We start from the raw sequence: 16,180 nt of genomic DNA on the forward strand, positions 1-16,180 counted from the left end.
GAAGTGCTGTTGAGGCTGTAGTGTAAGCTGCTGCTGCTGTTGATGCTGTAGCATAAGCTGTTGTTGTAAGTGGTGTTGAGGCTATAGTGTAAGATACTGCTGTTGGAAGTGGTGTTGATGCTGTAGTGTAAGATACTGCTGTTGGAAGTGCTGTTGAGGCTGTAGTGTAAGCTGCTGCTGCTGTTGATGCTGTAGCATAAGCTGTTGTTGTAAGTGGTGTTGAGGCTATAGTGTAAGATACTGCTGTTGGAAGTGGTGTTGATGCTGTAGTGTAAGATACTGCTGTTGGAAGTGCTGTTGAGGCTGTAGTGTAAGCTGCTGTTGTTGTTGATGCTGTAGCATAAGCTGTTGTTGTAAGTGGTGTTGAGGCTATAGTGTAAGATACTGCTGTTGGAAGTGGTGTTGATGCTGTAGTGTAAGATACTGCTGTTGGAAGTGCTGTTGAGGCTGTAGTGTAAGCTGCTGCTGCTGTTGATGCTGTAGCATAAGCTGTTGTTGTAAGTGGTGTTGAGGCTATAGTGTAAGATACTGCTGTTGGAAGTGGTGTTGATGCTGTAGTGTAAGATACTGCTGTTGGAAGTGCTGTTGAGGCTGTAGTGTAAGCTGCTGCTGCTGTTGATGCTGTAGCATAAGCTGTTGTTGTAAGTGGTGTTGAGGCTATAGTGTAAGATACTGCTGTTGGAAGTGGTGTTGATGCTGTAGTGTAAGATACTGCTGTTGGAAGTGCTGTTGAGGCTGTAGTGTAAGCTGCTGCTGCTGTTGATGCTGTAGCATAAGCTGTTGTTGTAAGTGGTGTTGAGGCTATAGTGTAAGATACTGCTGTTGGAAGTGGTGTTGATGCTGTAGTGTAAGATACTGCTGTTGGAAGTGCTGTTGAGGCTGTAGTGTAAGCTGCTGCTGCTGTTGATGCTGTAGCATAAGCTGTTGTTGTAAGTGGTGTTGATGCTATAGTGTAAGATACTGCTGTTGGAAGTGGTGTTGATGCTGTAGTGTAAGATACTGCTGTTGGAAGTGCTGTTGAGGCTGTAGTGTAAGCTGCTGCTGCTGTTGATGCTGTAGCATAAGCTGTTGTTGTAAGTGGTGTTGAGGCTATAGTGTAAGATACTGCTGTTGGAAGTGGTGTTGATGCTGTAGTGTAAGCTGCTGCTGTGGTTGATGCTGTAGTGTAAGCTGTTGTTGTTGTAAGTGGTGTTGATGCTGTAGTGTAAGCTGCTGTTCTTGATGCTGTAGTGTAAGCTGCTGCTGTTGTTGCGGCTGTAGTGTAAGCTGTTGTTGTTAGTGTTGTTGATGCTGTAGTGTAAGCTGCTGTTCTTGATGCTGTAGTGTAAGCTGCTGCTGTTGTTGAGGCTGTGGTGTAAGCTGTTGTTGTAGCTGTTGAGCCAGCAGCGATGGTTGCAGCTGCTGCTGTTGGTGTGGCACAGCGAGGAACAAAGTGGGCATCACGGTGGCTATGAGATGTTGACTACCTCGCCTGGTCTACAGGAGGTCTGTGTCTCTCTCATCATCATCACGGTGGCTATGAGATGTTAACTACCTCGCCTGGTCTACAGGAGGTCTGTGTGTCTCTCTCATCATCATCACGGTGGCTATGAGATGTTGACTACCTCGCCTGGTCTACAGGAGATCTGTGTCTCTCTCATCATCATCACGGTGGCTATGAGATGTTGACTACCTCGCCTGGTCTACAGGAGGTCTGTGACTCTCTCTCATCATCATCACAGTGGCTATAAGATGTTGACTACCTCGCCTGGTCTAGAGGACGTCTGTGTCTCTCTCATCATCATCACAGTGGCTATGAGATGTTAACTACCTCGCCTGGTCTACAGGAGGTCTTTGTCTCTCTCTCTCTCATCATCATCACAGTGGCTATGAGATGTTGACTACCTCGCCTAGCTACAGGAGGTCTGTGTCTCTCTCATCATCATCATCATCACGGTGACTATGAGATGTTAACTATCTCGCCCGGTATACAGGAGGTCTGTGTCTCTCTCTCTCTCTCATCATCATCATTGTGGCTATGAGATGTTAACTATCTCGCCTGGTCTGCAGGAGGTCTGTGTCTCTCTCTCATCATCATCATCACGGTGGCTATGAGATGTTGACTACCTCGCCTGGTATACAGGAGGTCTGTGTCTCTCTCTCATCATCATCACAGTGGCTATGAGATGTTGACTACCTCGCTTGGTCTACAGGAAGTCTGTGTCTCTCTCTCATCATCATCAACACGGTGGCTATGAGATGTTAACTACCTCGCCTGGGATACAGGAGGTCTGTGTCTCTCTCATCATCATCATCATCACAGTGGCTATGAGATGTTGACTACCTCGCCTGGTGTACAGGAGGTCTGTGTCTCTCTCATCATCATCACAGTGGCTATGAGATGTTAACTACCTCGCCTGGAATACAGGAGGTCTGTGTCTCTCTCATCATCATCATCATCACAGTGGCTATGAGATGTTGACTACCTCGCCTGGTGTACAGGAGGTCTATGTCTCTCTCATCATCATCACGGTGGCTATGAGATGTTAACTACCTCGTCAGGTATACAGGAGGTCTGTGTCTCTCTCATCATCATCATCATCACAGTGGCTATGAGATGTTGACTACCTCGCCTGGTCTTCAGGAGGTCTGTGTCTCTCTCTCATCATCATCACAGTGGCTATGAAATGTTAACTACCTCGCCTGGTATACAGGAGGTCTGTGTCTCTCTCTCATCATCATCACAGTGACTATAAGATGTTAACTACCTCGCCTGGTCTACAGGAGGTCTATGTCTCTCATCATCATCACAGTGGCTATGAGATGTTAACTACCTCGCCTGGTCTACAGGAGGTCTGTGTCTCTCTCTCATCATCATCACAGTGGCTATGAGATGTTGACTACCTCGCCTGGTATACAGGAGGTCTGTGTCTCTCTTTCATCATCATCACGGTGGCTATGAGATGTTGACTACCTCGCCTGGTCTACAGGAGATCTGTGTCTCTCTCATCATCATCACGGTGGCTATGAGATGTTGACTACCTCGCCTGGTCTACAGGAGGTCTGTGACTCTCTCTCATCATCATCACAGTGGCTATAAGATGTTGACTACCTCGCCTGGTCTAGAGGACGTCTGTGTCTCTCTCATCATCATCACAGTGGCTATGAGATGTTAACTACCTCGCCTGGTCTACAGGAGGCCTTTGTCTCTCTCTCTCTCATCATCATCACAGTGGCTATGAGATGTTGACTACCTCGCCTGGTCTAGAGGACGTCTGTGTCTCTCTCATCATCATCACAGTGGCTATGAGATGTTAACTACCTCGCCTGGTCTACAGGAGGTCTTTGTCTCTCTCTCTCTCATCATCATCACAGTGGCTATGAGATGTTGACTACCTCGCCTAGCTACAGGAGGTCTGTGTCTCTCTCATCATCATCATCACGGTGGCTATGAGATGTTAACTATCTCGCCCAGTATACAAGAGGTCTGTGTCTCTCTCTCTCTCTCATCATCATCATTGTGGCTATGAGATGTTAACTATCTCGCCTGGTCTGCAGGAGGTCTGTGTCTCTCTCTCATCATCATCATCACGGTGGCTATGAGATGTTGACTACCTCGCCTGGTATACAGGAGGTCTGTGTCTCTCTCTCATCATCATCACAGTGGCTATGAGATGTTGACTACCTCGCCTGGTCTACAGGAAGTCTGTGTCTCTCTCTCATCATCATCACGGTGGCTATGAGATGTTAACTACCTCGCCTGGTATACAGGAGGTCTGTGTCTCTCTCATCATCATCATCATCACAGTGGCTATGAGATGTTGACTACCTCGCCTGGTGTACAGGAGGTCTATGTCTCTCTCATCATCATCACGGTGGCTATGAGATGTTAACTACCTCGCCAGGTATACAGGAGGTCTGTGTCTCTCTCATCATCATCATCATCACAGTGGCTATGAGATGTTGACTACCTCGCCTTGTATTCAGGAGGTCTGTGTCTCTCTCTCATCATCATCATCATCACAGTGGCTATGAAATGTTAACTACCTCGCCTGGTATACAGGAGGTCTGTGTCTCTCTCTCATCATCATCACAGTGACTATAAGATGTTAACTACCTCGCTTGGTCTACAGGAGGTCTGTGTCTCTCTCTCATCAGCATCACGGTGGCTATGAGATGTTGACTACCTCGCCTGGTATACAGGAGGTCTGTGTCTCTCTCTCATCATCATCACAGTGGATATGAGATGTTAACTACCTCGCCTGGTATACAGGAGGTCTATGTCTCTCATCATCATCACAGTGGCTATGAGATGTTAACTACCTCGCCTGGTCTACAGGAGGTCTGTGTCTCTCTCATCATCATCACAGTGGCTATGAGATGTTGACTACCTCGCCTGGTCTACAGGAGGTCTGTGTCTCTCTCTCATCATCATCACAGTGGCTATGAGATGTTAACTACCTCGCCTGGTATACAGGAGGTCTGTGTCTCTCTCTCATCATCATCACGGTGGCTATGAGATGTTAACACTCTCGCCTGGTCTACAGGAGGTCTGTGTCTCTCTCTCTCATCATCATCACGGTGGCTATGAGATGTTGACTACCTCGCCTGGTCTACAGGAGATCTGTGTCTCTCTCATCATCATCACGGTGGCTATGAGATGTTGACTACCTCGCCCGGTCTACAGGAGGTCTGTGACTTTCTCTCATCATCATCATCACGGTGGCTATGAGATGTTCACCACCTCGCCAGGTATACAGGAGGTCTGTGTCTCTCTCATCATCATCATCATCACAGTGGCTATGAGATGTTGACTACCTCGCCTGGTCTTCAGGAGATCTGTGTCTCTCTCTCATCATCATCACAGTGGCTATGAGATGTTGACTACCTCGCCTGGTCTACAGGAGGTCTGTGTCTCTCATCATCATCACAGTGGCTATGAGATGTTAACTACCTCGCCTTGTCTACAGGAGGTCTGTGTCTCTCTCATCATCATCACAGTGGCTATGATATGTTAACGACCTCGCCTGGTCTACAGGAGGTCTGTGTCTCTCTCTCATCATCATCACGGTGGCTATGAGATGTTAACACTCTCGCCTGGTCTACAGGAGGTCTGTGTCTCTCTCTCATCATCATCATCACGGTGGCTATGAGATGTTAACACTCTCGCCTGGTATACAGGAGGTCTGTCTCTCTCTCTCTCATCATCATCATTGTGGCTATGAGATGTTAACTACCTCGCCTGGTATACAGGAGGTCTGTGTCTCTCTCTCATCATCATCATCACGGTGGCTATGAGATGTTGACTACCTCGCCTGGTATACAGGAGGTCTGTGTCTCTCTCTCATCATCATCACAGTGGCTATGAGATGTTGACTACCTCGCTTGGTCTACAGGAAGTCTGTGTCTCTCTCTCATCATCATCAACACGGTGGCTATGAGATGTTAACTACCTCGCCTGGGATACAGGAGGTCTGTGTCTCTCTCATCATCATCATCATCACAGTGGCTATGAGATGTTGACTACCTCGCCTGGTGTACAGGAGGTCTGTGTCTCTCTCATCATCATCACAGTGGCTATGAGATGTTAACTACCTCGCCTGGAATACAGGAGGTCTGTGTCTCTCTCATCATCATCATCATCACAGTGGCTATGAGATGTTGACTACCTCGCCTGGTGTACAGGAGGTCTATGTCTCTCTCATCATCATCACGGTGGCTATGAGATGTTAACTACCTCGTCAGGTATACAGGAGGTCTGTGTCTCTCTCATCATCATCATCATCACAGTGGCTATGAGATGTTGACTACCTCGCCTGGTCTTCAGGAGGTCTGTGTCTCTCTCTCATCATCATCACAGTGGCTATGAAATGTTAACTACCTCGCCTGGTATACAGGAGGTCTGTGTCTCTCTCTCATCATCATCACAGTGACTATAAGATGTTAACTACCTCGCCTGGTCTACAGGAGGTCTATGTCTCTCATCATCATCACAGTGGCTATGAGATGTTAACTACCTCGCCTGGTCTACAGGAGGTCTGTGTCTCTCTCTCATCATCATCACAGTGGCTATGAGATGTTGACTACCTCGCCTGGTATACAGGAGGTCTGTGTCTCTCTTTCATCATCATCACGGTGGCTATGAGATGTTGACTACCTCGCCTGGTCTACAGGAGATCTGTGTCTCTCTCATCATCATCACGGTGGCTATGAGATGTTGACTACCTCGCCTGGTCTACAGGAGGTCTGTGACTCTCTCTCATCATCATCACAGTGGCTATAAGATGTTGACTACCTCGCCTGGTCTAGAGGACGTCTGTGTCTCTCTCATCATCATCACAGTGGCTATGAGATGTTAACTACCTCGCCTGGTCTACAGGAGGCCTTTGTCTCTCTCTCTCTCATCATCATCACAGTGGCTATGAGATGTTGACTACCTCGCCTGGTCTAGAGGACGTCTGTGTCTCTCTCATCATCATCACAGTGGCTATGAGATGTTAACTACCTCGCCTGGTCTACAGGAGGTCTTTGTCTCTCTCTCTCTCATCATCATCACAGTGGCTATGAGATGTTGACTACCTCGCCTAGCTACAGGAGGTCTGTGTCTCTCTCATCATCATCATCACGGTGGCTATGAGATGTTAACTATCTCGCCCAGTATACAAGAGGTCTGTGTCTCTCTCTCTCTCTCATCATCATCATTGTGGCTATGAGATGTTAACTATCTCGCCTGGTCTGCAGGAGGTCTGTGTCTCTCTCTCATCATCATCATCACGGTGGCTATGAGATGTTGACTACCTCGCCTGGTATACAGGAGGTCTGTGTCTCTCTCTCATCATCATCACAGTGGCTATGAGATGTTGACTACCTCGCCTGGTCTACAGGAAGTCTGTGTCTCTCTCTCATCATCATCACGGTGGCTATGAGATGTTAACTACCTCGCCTGGTATACAGGAGGTCTGTGTCTCTCTCATCATCATCATCATCACAGTGGCTATGAGATGTTGACTACCTCGCCTGGTGTACAGGAGGTCTATGTCTCTCTCATCATCATCACGGTGGCTATGAGATGTTAACTACCTCGCCAGGTATACAGGAGGTCTGTGTCTCTCTCATCATCATCATCATCACAGTGGCTATGAGATGTTGACTACCTCGCCTTGTATTCAGGAGGTCTGTGTCTCTCTCTCATCATCATCATCATCACAGTGGCTATGAAATGTTAACTACCTCGCCTGGTATACAGGAGGTCTGTGTCTCTCTCTCATCATCATCACAGTGACTATAAGATGTTAACTACCTCGCTTGGTCTACAGGAGGTCTGTGTCTCTCTCTCATCAGCATCACGGTGGCTATGAGATGTTGACTACCTCGCCTGGTATACAGGAGGTCTGTGTCTCTCTCTCATCATCATCACAGTGGATATGAGATGTTAACTACCTCGCCTGGTATACAGGAGGTCTATGTCTCTCATCATCATCACAGTGGCTATGAGATGTTAACTACCTCGCCTGGTCTACAGGAGGTCTGTGTCTCTCTCATCATCATCACAGTGGCTATGAGATGTTGACTACCTCGCCTGGTCTACAGGAGGTCTGTGTCTCTCTCTCATCATCATCACAGTGGCTATGAGATGTTAACTACCTCGCCTGGTATACAGGAGGTCTGTGTCTCTCTCTCATCATCATCACGGTGGCTATGAGATGTTAACACTCTCGCCTGGTCTACAGGAGGTCTGTGTCTCTCTCTCTCATCATCATCACGGTGGCTATGAGATGTTGACTACCTCGCCTGGTCTACAGGAGATCTGTGTCTCTCTCATCATCATCACGGTGGCTATGAGATGTTGACTACCTCGCCCGGTCTACAGGAGGTCTGTGACTTTCTCTCATCATCATCATCACGGTGGCTATGAGATGTTCACCACCTCGCCAGGTATACAGGAGGTCTGTGTCTCTCTCATCATCATCATCATCACAGTGGCTATGAGATGTTGACTACCTCGCCTGGTCTTCAGGAGATCTGTGTCTCTCTCTCATCATCATCACAGTGGCTATGAGATGTTGACTACCTCGCCTGGTCTACAGGAGGTCTGTGTCTCTCATCATCATCACAGTGGCTATGAGATGTTAACTACCTCGCCTTGTCTACAGGAGGTCTGTGTCTCTCTCATCATCATCACAGTGGCTATGATATGTTAACGACCTCGCCTGGTCTACAGGAGGTCTGTGTCTCTCTCTCATCATCATCACGGTGGCTATGAGATGTTAACACTCTCGCCTGGTCTACAGGAGGTCTGTGTCTCTCTCTCATCATCATCATCACGGTGGCTATGAGATGTTAACACTCTCGCCTGGTATACAGGAGGTCTGTCTCTCTCTCTCTCATCATCATCATTGTGGCTATGAGATGTTAACTACCTCGCCTGGTATACAGGAGGTCTGTGTCTCTCTCATCATCATCATCATCACAGTGGCTATGAGATGTTGACTACCTCGCCTGGTGTACAGGAGGTCTGTGTCTCTCTCATCATCATCACAGTGACTATAAGATGTTAACTACCTCGCCTGGTCTACAGGAGGTCTGTGTCTCTCTCATCATCATCACAGTGGCTATGAGATGTTAACTACCTCGCCAGGTATACAGGAGGTCTGTGTCTCTCTCATCATCATCACAGTGGCTATGAGATGTTAACTACCTCGCCTGGTCTACAGGAGGTCTGTGTCTCTCTCTCATCAGCATCACGGTGGCTATGAGATGTTGACTACCTCGCCTGGTATACAGCAGGTCTTTGTCTCTCTCTCATCATCATCACAGTGGCTATGAGATGTTAACTACCTCGACTGGTATACAGGAGGTCTGTGTCTCTCTCATCATCATCACAGTGGCTATGAGATGTTGACTACCTCGCTTGGTCTACAGGAGGTCTATGTCTCTCTCTCATCATCATCACAGTGGCTATGAGATGTTAACTACCTCGCCTGGTATACAGGAGGTCTGTGTCTCTCTCTCATCATCATCACGGTGGGTATGAGATGTTTACTACCTCGCCTGGTCTACAGGAGATCTGTGTCTCTCATCATCATCACGGTGGCTGTGAGATGTTAACTACCTCGCCTGGTCTACAGGAGGTCTGTGACTCTCTCTCATCATCATCATCACGGTGGTTATGAGATGTTGACCACCTCGCCAGGTATACAGGAGGTCTGTGTCTCTCTCATCATCATCATCACAGTGGCTATGAGATGTTGACTACCTCGCCTGGTCTTCAGGAGATCTGTGTCTCTCTCTCATTAGCATCACGGTGGCTATGAGATGTTGACTACCTCGCCTGGTCTACAGGAGGTCTGTGTCTCTCTCTCATCATCATCACAGTGGCTATGAGATGATAACTACCTCGCCTGGTCTACAGGAGGTCTATGTCTCTCATCATCATCACAGTGGCTATGAGATGTTAACTACCTCGCCTGGTCTACAGGAGGTCTGTGTCTCTCTCATCATCATCACAGTGGCTATGAGATGTTGACTACCTTGCCTGGTCTAGAGGAGGTCTGTTTCTCTCTCATCATCATCACAGTGGCTATGAGATGTTGACTACCTCGCCTGGTCTACAGGAGGTCTGTGTCTCTCTCTCATCATCATCACGGTGGCTATGAGATGTTAACTACCTCGCCTGGTATACAGGAGGTCTGTGTCTCTCTCATCATCACGGTGGCTATGAGATGTTAACTACCTCGCCTGGTCTACAGGAGGTCTGTGTCTCTCTCTCTCTCATCATCATCACGGTAGCTATGACATGTTAACACTCTCGCCTGGTCTACAGGAGGTCTGTGTCTCTCTCATCATCATCATTGTGGCTATGAGATGTTAACTACCTCGCCTGGTCTACAGGAGGTCTGTGTCTCTCTCTCTCATCATCATCACGGTGGCTATGAGATGTTGACTACCTCGCCTGGTCTACAGGAGGTCTGTGTCTCTCTCTCATCATCATCACAGTGACTATGAGATGTTAACTACCTCGCCTGGTCTACAGGAGGTCTGTGTCTCTCTCATCATCATCATCATCGTGGCTATGAGATGTTGACTACCTCGCCTGGTGTACAGGAGGTCTGTGTCTCTCTCATCATCATCACAGTGGCTATGAGATGTTAACTACCTCGCCAGGTATACAGGAGGTCTGTGTCTCTCTCATCATCATCATCACAGTGGCTATGAGATGTTGACTACCTCGCCTGGTCTTCAGGAGGTCTGTGTCTCTCTCTCATCATCATCACAGTGGCTATGAGATGTTAACTACCTCGCCTGGTATGCAGGAGGTCTGTGTCTCTCTCTCATCATCATCACAGTGACTATGAGATGTTAACTACCTCGCCTGGTGTACAGGAGGTCTGTGTCTCTCTCTCATCATCATCACAGTGGCTATGAGATGTTGACTACCTCGCCTGGTATACAGGAGGTCTGTGTCTCTCTCTCATCATCATCACAGTGGCTATGAGATGTTGACTACCTCGCCTGGTATTCAGGAGGTCTGTGTCTCTCTCTCTCATCATCATCACGGTGGCTATGAGATGTTGACTACCTCGCCTGGTCTACAGGAGGTCGTGGGTTCCATCCCGACCCTGACGACGCCTGCTGCTGCTGCTGCTGCTGATTTGGAGTCTGCGTCTCTCTCCCCGTGGTCGCGTGGACTCGTCTCGGGCCCTCCCGGGTTTATCCCCTCCACGTCTAGAATCAACATCACCACGTGTCACAGTGTTTCACTGCTGCTGTGAATCTCCACGTGGTGATGATGATGACGCTGACAAACCACGTGGTAGAGCTGCTGTAATTTGTCATGGCCAGAGTCAGGCGTTCTGAACAGAGAGCCACACAGCAACTCAGTGGTGACTTACAGCTGGTACAACAATAATAATAATAGTTTATAGTTGACTCTATGGGTCTCTGGTTTTCTATGGTGTCTCTATGTGTCTCTATGTGTCTCTTTGGTGTCTCTATGTGTATCTATGTGTCTCTATTTGTCTCTATGAGTCTCTATGGTGTCTATGTGTCTCTATGTATCTCTATGTGTCTCTATGTATCTCTATGTGTCTCTATGTATCTCTATGTATCTCTGTGTTTCTATGTATCTCTATGTGTCACTATGTATCTCTATGTGTCTCTATAGGTGTCTATGTGTCTCTATAGGTGTCCATGTATCTCTATAGGTGTCTATGTGTCTGTATGGGTCTCTGTATCTCTGTCTCTTTATGTGTCTCTATGTGTCTCTATGTGGGTCTATGGTGTCTCTATCTGTCTCTATGGGTCTCTATGTGTCTCTGTATCTCTGTCTCTCTATGTGTCTCTATGTGTCTCTATGGGTCTCTATGTGTCTCTATGGGTCTCTATGTGTCTCTGTATCTCTGTCTCTCTATGGGTCCCTATGGGTCACTATGGGTCTCTATGTGTCTCTGTATCTCTGTCTCTCTATGTGTCTCTATGTGTCTCTATGGTGTATCTATGCATCTCTATGGGTCTATATGTGTCTCTATGTGTCTCTATGGTGGCTCTATGTGTCTATGTGTATCTATGTGTATCTATGTATCTCTATGTGTCTCTATGTATCTCTATGTATCTCTATGTGTCTCTATGTATCTCTATGTGTCACTACGTATCTCTATGTGTCTCTATAGGTGTCTATGTGTCTCTATAGGTGTCCATGTATCTCTATAGGTGTCTATGTGTCTGTATGGGTCTCTATGTATCTCTTTTTGACTGCTGCTGTGAATCTCCACGTGGCGATGCTGATGATGACGCTGACAAGTCACGTGGTAGAGCTGCTCTCATTGGTGACGACCAGGGTCAGGCCTTCTGAGCAGAGAGCCACACAGCAGCTCAATGGAGACTTACAGCTTGTACAACAACAATAATAATAATAGTTTATAGTTAAGTCACTGTGTCTCTATGTAGTGGGTACCACGGAGGGTGGAGACTCTTAACAGAAAGCTCCCACCGTCACTCCGACTACCTGTGGAGGCACGGCCTCCGGTCTGGCGTGCCCTGTCACTGTGGCTACGGGCTACCGACGTCTCCGGCTAAGGGTGGCCTAGGGGAGGCTTCGGCGACCCGACCCAGCCAGGGTTGCGGGTCAAGCCCGCTGGGTCCGACTGGCCCGAGCAGTCTTTTATACACACATCCCAGGGACTCTCCGCCCCCTTTCTGGAACCTTCCAGGGGGCTCTGGAAGAACCCCCCCCATCCTCCTCACCTAGGGTCACGTGGGGGGACGGGTCTCTCTCTGACTCAATGTGGCACTCCCGCCCGCAGCTATAGATAACAGGGTGGTGTGTGTTCTGTATTGTCGACGCTACGTGATTGTTTCTCTATGGGACTATGTGTGTGTGTGTCTATGGGTCACTATTGGGTCTCTATGGGTCACTATGGGTCTCTTTGGGTATCTATGGGTCTCTTTGGGTCTCTATGGGTCTCTTTGGGTATCTGTGGGTCTCTATGTTTCTCTATACATTACACTATACACTACACTACACACTACACTACACAATACAATATACACTACACTATACACTACACTACACACTACATTATACACTACACTATACACTACTATACACTACACTATACACTACATTATACACTACTCTACACACTACACTACACACTACACTATACACTACACTATACACTACACTATACACTGCCCTACACATTACACTATACACTACACTATACACTACAATATACACTACACACTACACTGTACACTACACTATACACTATGCACTACACTATACACTACACTATACACTACACTACACACTACACAATACACTACACTATACACTACAATATACAGTACACTAGACACTATACACTACACTATACACTACACTATACACTACACTATACAATACACTATACAATACACTACACTATACACTATACACTACACTATACACAACAATACACTACACTACACACTACATTACACACTACAATACACTATACACTAAACTACACACTACACTACACACTACTATACAGTACACTATACACTACACTATACACTACGCTATACACTACACTATACACTACACTATACACTACACACTACACTATACACTACACTATACAATACACTATACAATACACTACACTATACACTACACTATACACAACAATACACTACACTACACACTACATTACACACTACAATACACTATACACTAGACTACACACTACACTATACACTACACTATACACTACGCTATACACTACACTATATACTACACTATACACTACACTATACACTACTATAGTATTAGCAGCAGTAGCAGCAGTATTATCAGTAGCAACAGCGGTAGAAGCAATGATATCACTAGTAGCAGCAACAGTAGCAGCAGTAGCAACAGCAGAAGCAATAACAGCAGCAGTAGCAACAACAACAACAACAGCAGCAACAACAACAGCAGTAGCAACAACAACAACAACAGCAGTAGCAACAGCAGAAGCAATAACAGCAGTAGCAACAACAACAACAGCAGCAGTAGCAACAACAACAACAGCAGTAGCAGCAGTAGCAACAACAACAGCAGTAGCAGCAACAACAACAGCAGTAGCAGCAACAACAACAGCAGTAGCAGCAACAACAACAGCAGCAGTAGCAGCAACAACAACAGTAGCAGTAGCAACAACAACAACAGCAGTAGCAGCAACAACAACAGCAGCAGTAGCAACAACAACAACAGCAGCAGTAGCAACAACAACAGTAGCAACAACAGGAGTAACAATGACAACAGCAGTAGCAACAACAACAACAGCAGCAACAACAACAACAGCAACAACAACAACAGGAGTAACAATAACAACAGCAGTAGCAACAACAACAACCACAACAACAACAACAACAGTAGCAACAACAACAACAACCACAACAACAACAACAGTAGCAACAACAACAACAACCACAACAACAACAGCAGTAGCAGCAACAACAACAGCAGCAGTAGCAACAACAACAACAACAGCAGCAGTAGCAACAACAACAGTAGCAACAACAGGAGTAACAATAACAACAGCAGTAGCAACAACAACAACCACAACAACAACAACAGTAGCAACAACAACAACAACAACCACAACAACAACAACAGCAGTAGCAACAACAACAGCAGCAGTAGCAACAACAGAAGTAGCAACAACAACAACAGCAACAACAACAACAGCAACAACAACAGCAGCTGCACTAGTTGTCTGTGTCGGGTGGTGGCGGTGTCTCAACGACGACACAACAACATTTAAACACTCACGTGGCGACCGAACGCAATGATCACGGCTGATGCTAGTTGGCGAAGGGCTGCTGCTACCCACCCCACCCACCCCACCCACACACCCACTCACCCACCCACCATCCCACCCACCCACTCACCCACCCACCATCCCACCCACACACCCACTCACCCACACACCCACCCACCATCCCACCCACACACCCACTCACCCACCCACCATCCCACCCACACACCCACTCACCCACCCACCATCCCACCCACACACCCACCCACACACCCACTCACCCACCATCCCACCCACTCACCCACCCACACACCCACCATCCCACCCACTCACCCACCCACTCATCCACCATCCCACCCAATCACCCACCCACACAACCACCATCCCACCTACACACCCACTCACCCACCCACCATCCCACCCACACACCCACTCACCCACCCACCATCCCACCCACACACCCACCCACACACCCACTCACCCACCATTCCACCCACTCACCCACCCACACACCCACCATCCCACCCTCTCACCCACCCACCCACCCACGCACTCACCCACCCACCCTCTCACCCACCCTCTAACCCACTCACCCTCTCACCCACCCACTCACCCACCCACTAACCCACTCACCCACCCACTAACCCACTCACCTACCCTCTCACCCACTCACCCACCCACCCACTAACCCACCCACCCACTCACCCACCCACCCACTCACCCACCCTCTCACCCACCCACTCACCCACCTTCTCACCCACCCACTCACCCACCCACTCACCCACCAACTCACCCACCTACTCACCCACCCACCCACTCACCCACCCACCCACTCATCCACCCACCCACTAACCCACCCACCCACTCACCAACCCACCCACTCAGACACCCACCCACCCACTCACCCACCCACCCACTCACCCACCCACTAACCCACTCACCCACCCACCCACCCACTCACCCACCCACTAACCCACCCACCCACTCACCCACCCACTCAGCCACCCACCCACTCACCCACCCACTCACTAACCCACTCACCCACTCACTCACCCACTCACCCACCCACCCACCCACTCACCCACTCACCCACTCACTCACCCACTCACCCACCCACCCACCAACCCACTCACCCACTCACCCACCCACCCACTCACCCACCCACTCACCCACCCACCAACCCACCCACCCACTCACCCACCCACCCACCCACTCACCCACCCACCACCCACCTGCCAGGCAGGCCCCCAGCAGTGCCGCGAGGTGGCGATGCGCCATGCTGGTCCGGGCTGTAGTGCGTGCAGCAGCGCCGCCTCGCCGCTAGGTGGCGCCAATGGTGGGTTCACTTCTTTAGCGCCGTACACTCGGTGGTGGTGGTGGTGGTGGGGGGGGGATGGTGGTGGTGGGGGGGGGATGGTGGGGGGGGGATGGTGGGGGGGGGGGGGTCGCTAATCGGAGGCATGGGGCGGTGGGGGGAGAGACGCGAATAAGAGTTGTTTAATCGATTATTGTGGTGTAGTGTGTAGTGTAGTGTATAGTGTAGTGTATAGTGTAGTGTGTAGTGTAGTGTGTAGTGTAGTGTATAGTGTAGTGTATAGTGTGTAGTGTATAGTGTATCGTGTAGTGTAGTGTATAGTGTAGTGTATAGTGTAGTGTATAGTGTAGTGTATAGTGTAGTGTATAGTGTGTAGTGTATAGTGTAGTGTGTAGTGTAGTGTAAAGTGTAGTGTATAGTAGTGTATAGTGTAGTGTATAGTGTGTACTGTATAGTGTAGTGTATAGTGTAGTGTATAGTGTAGTGTATCGTGTAGTGTAGTGTATAGTGTAGTGTATAGTGTAATGTGTGTAGTGTATAGTGTAGTATAATGTGTGTAGTGTATAGTGTAGTGTATAGTTTAGTGTATAGTGTAGTG

At 48.3% G+C, this 16,180-nt stretch overlaps 1 protein-coding gene across 1 annotated transcript in view; it reads right to left on the reverse strand.

The window, feature by feature from the left end:
• LOC142907066 (uncharacterized) overlaps positions 1-15,648 on the reverse strand; it is a 38,188-nt gene extending 22,540 nt beyond the window's left edge. The window contains exon 1 of the mRNA XM_076056018.1: positions 15,500-15,648. Coding sequence (XP_075912133.1) covers positions 15,500-15,545 — 46 coding nt within the window. The 5' untranslated portion in view covers positions 15,546-15,648. The remainder of the gene's footprint in view (positions 1-15,499) is intronic.
• Between the last annotated feature and the right edge of the window lie 532 nt (positions 15,649-16,180).

This window comes from Petromyzon marinus, chromosome 74 (genome assembly GCF_048934315.1).
Source record: "Petromyzon marinus isolate PM22_M1 ecotype Great Lakes invasive population chromosome 74, UKy_Petmar_22M1.pri1.0, whole genome shotgun sequence".
In the NCBI taxonomy this organism is placed as follows: Eukaryota; Metazoa; Chordata; class Hyperoartia; order Petromyzontiformes; family Petromyzontidae; genus Petromyzon; species Petromyzon marinus.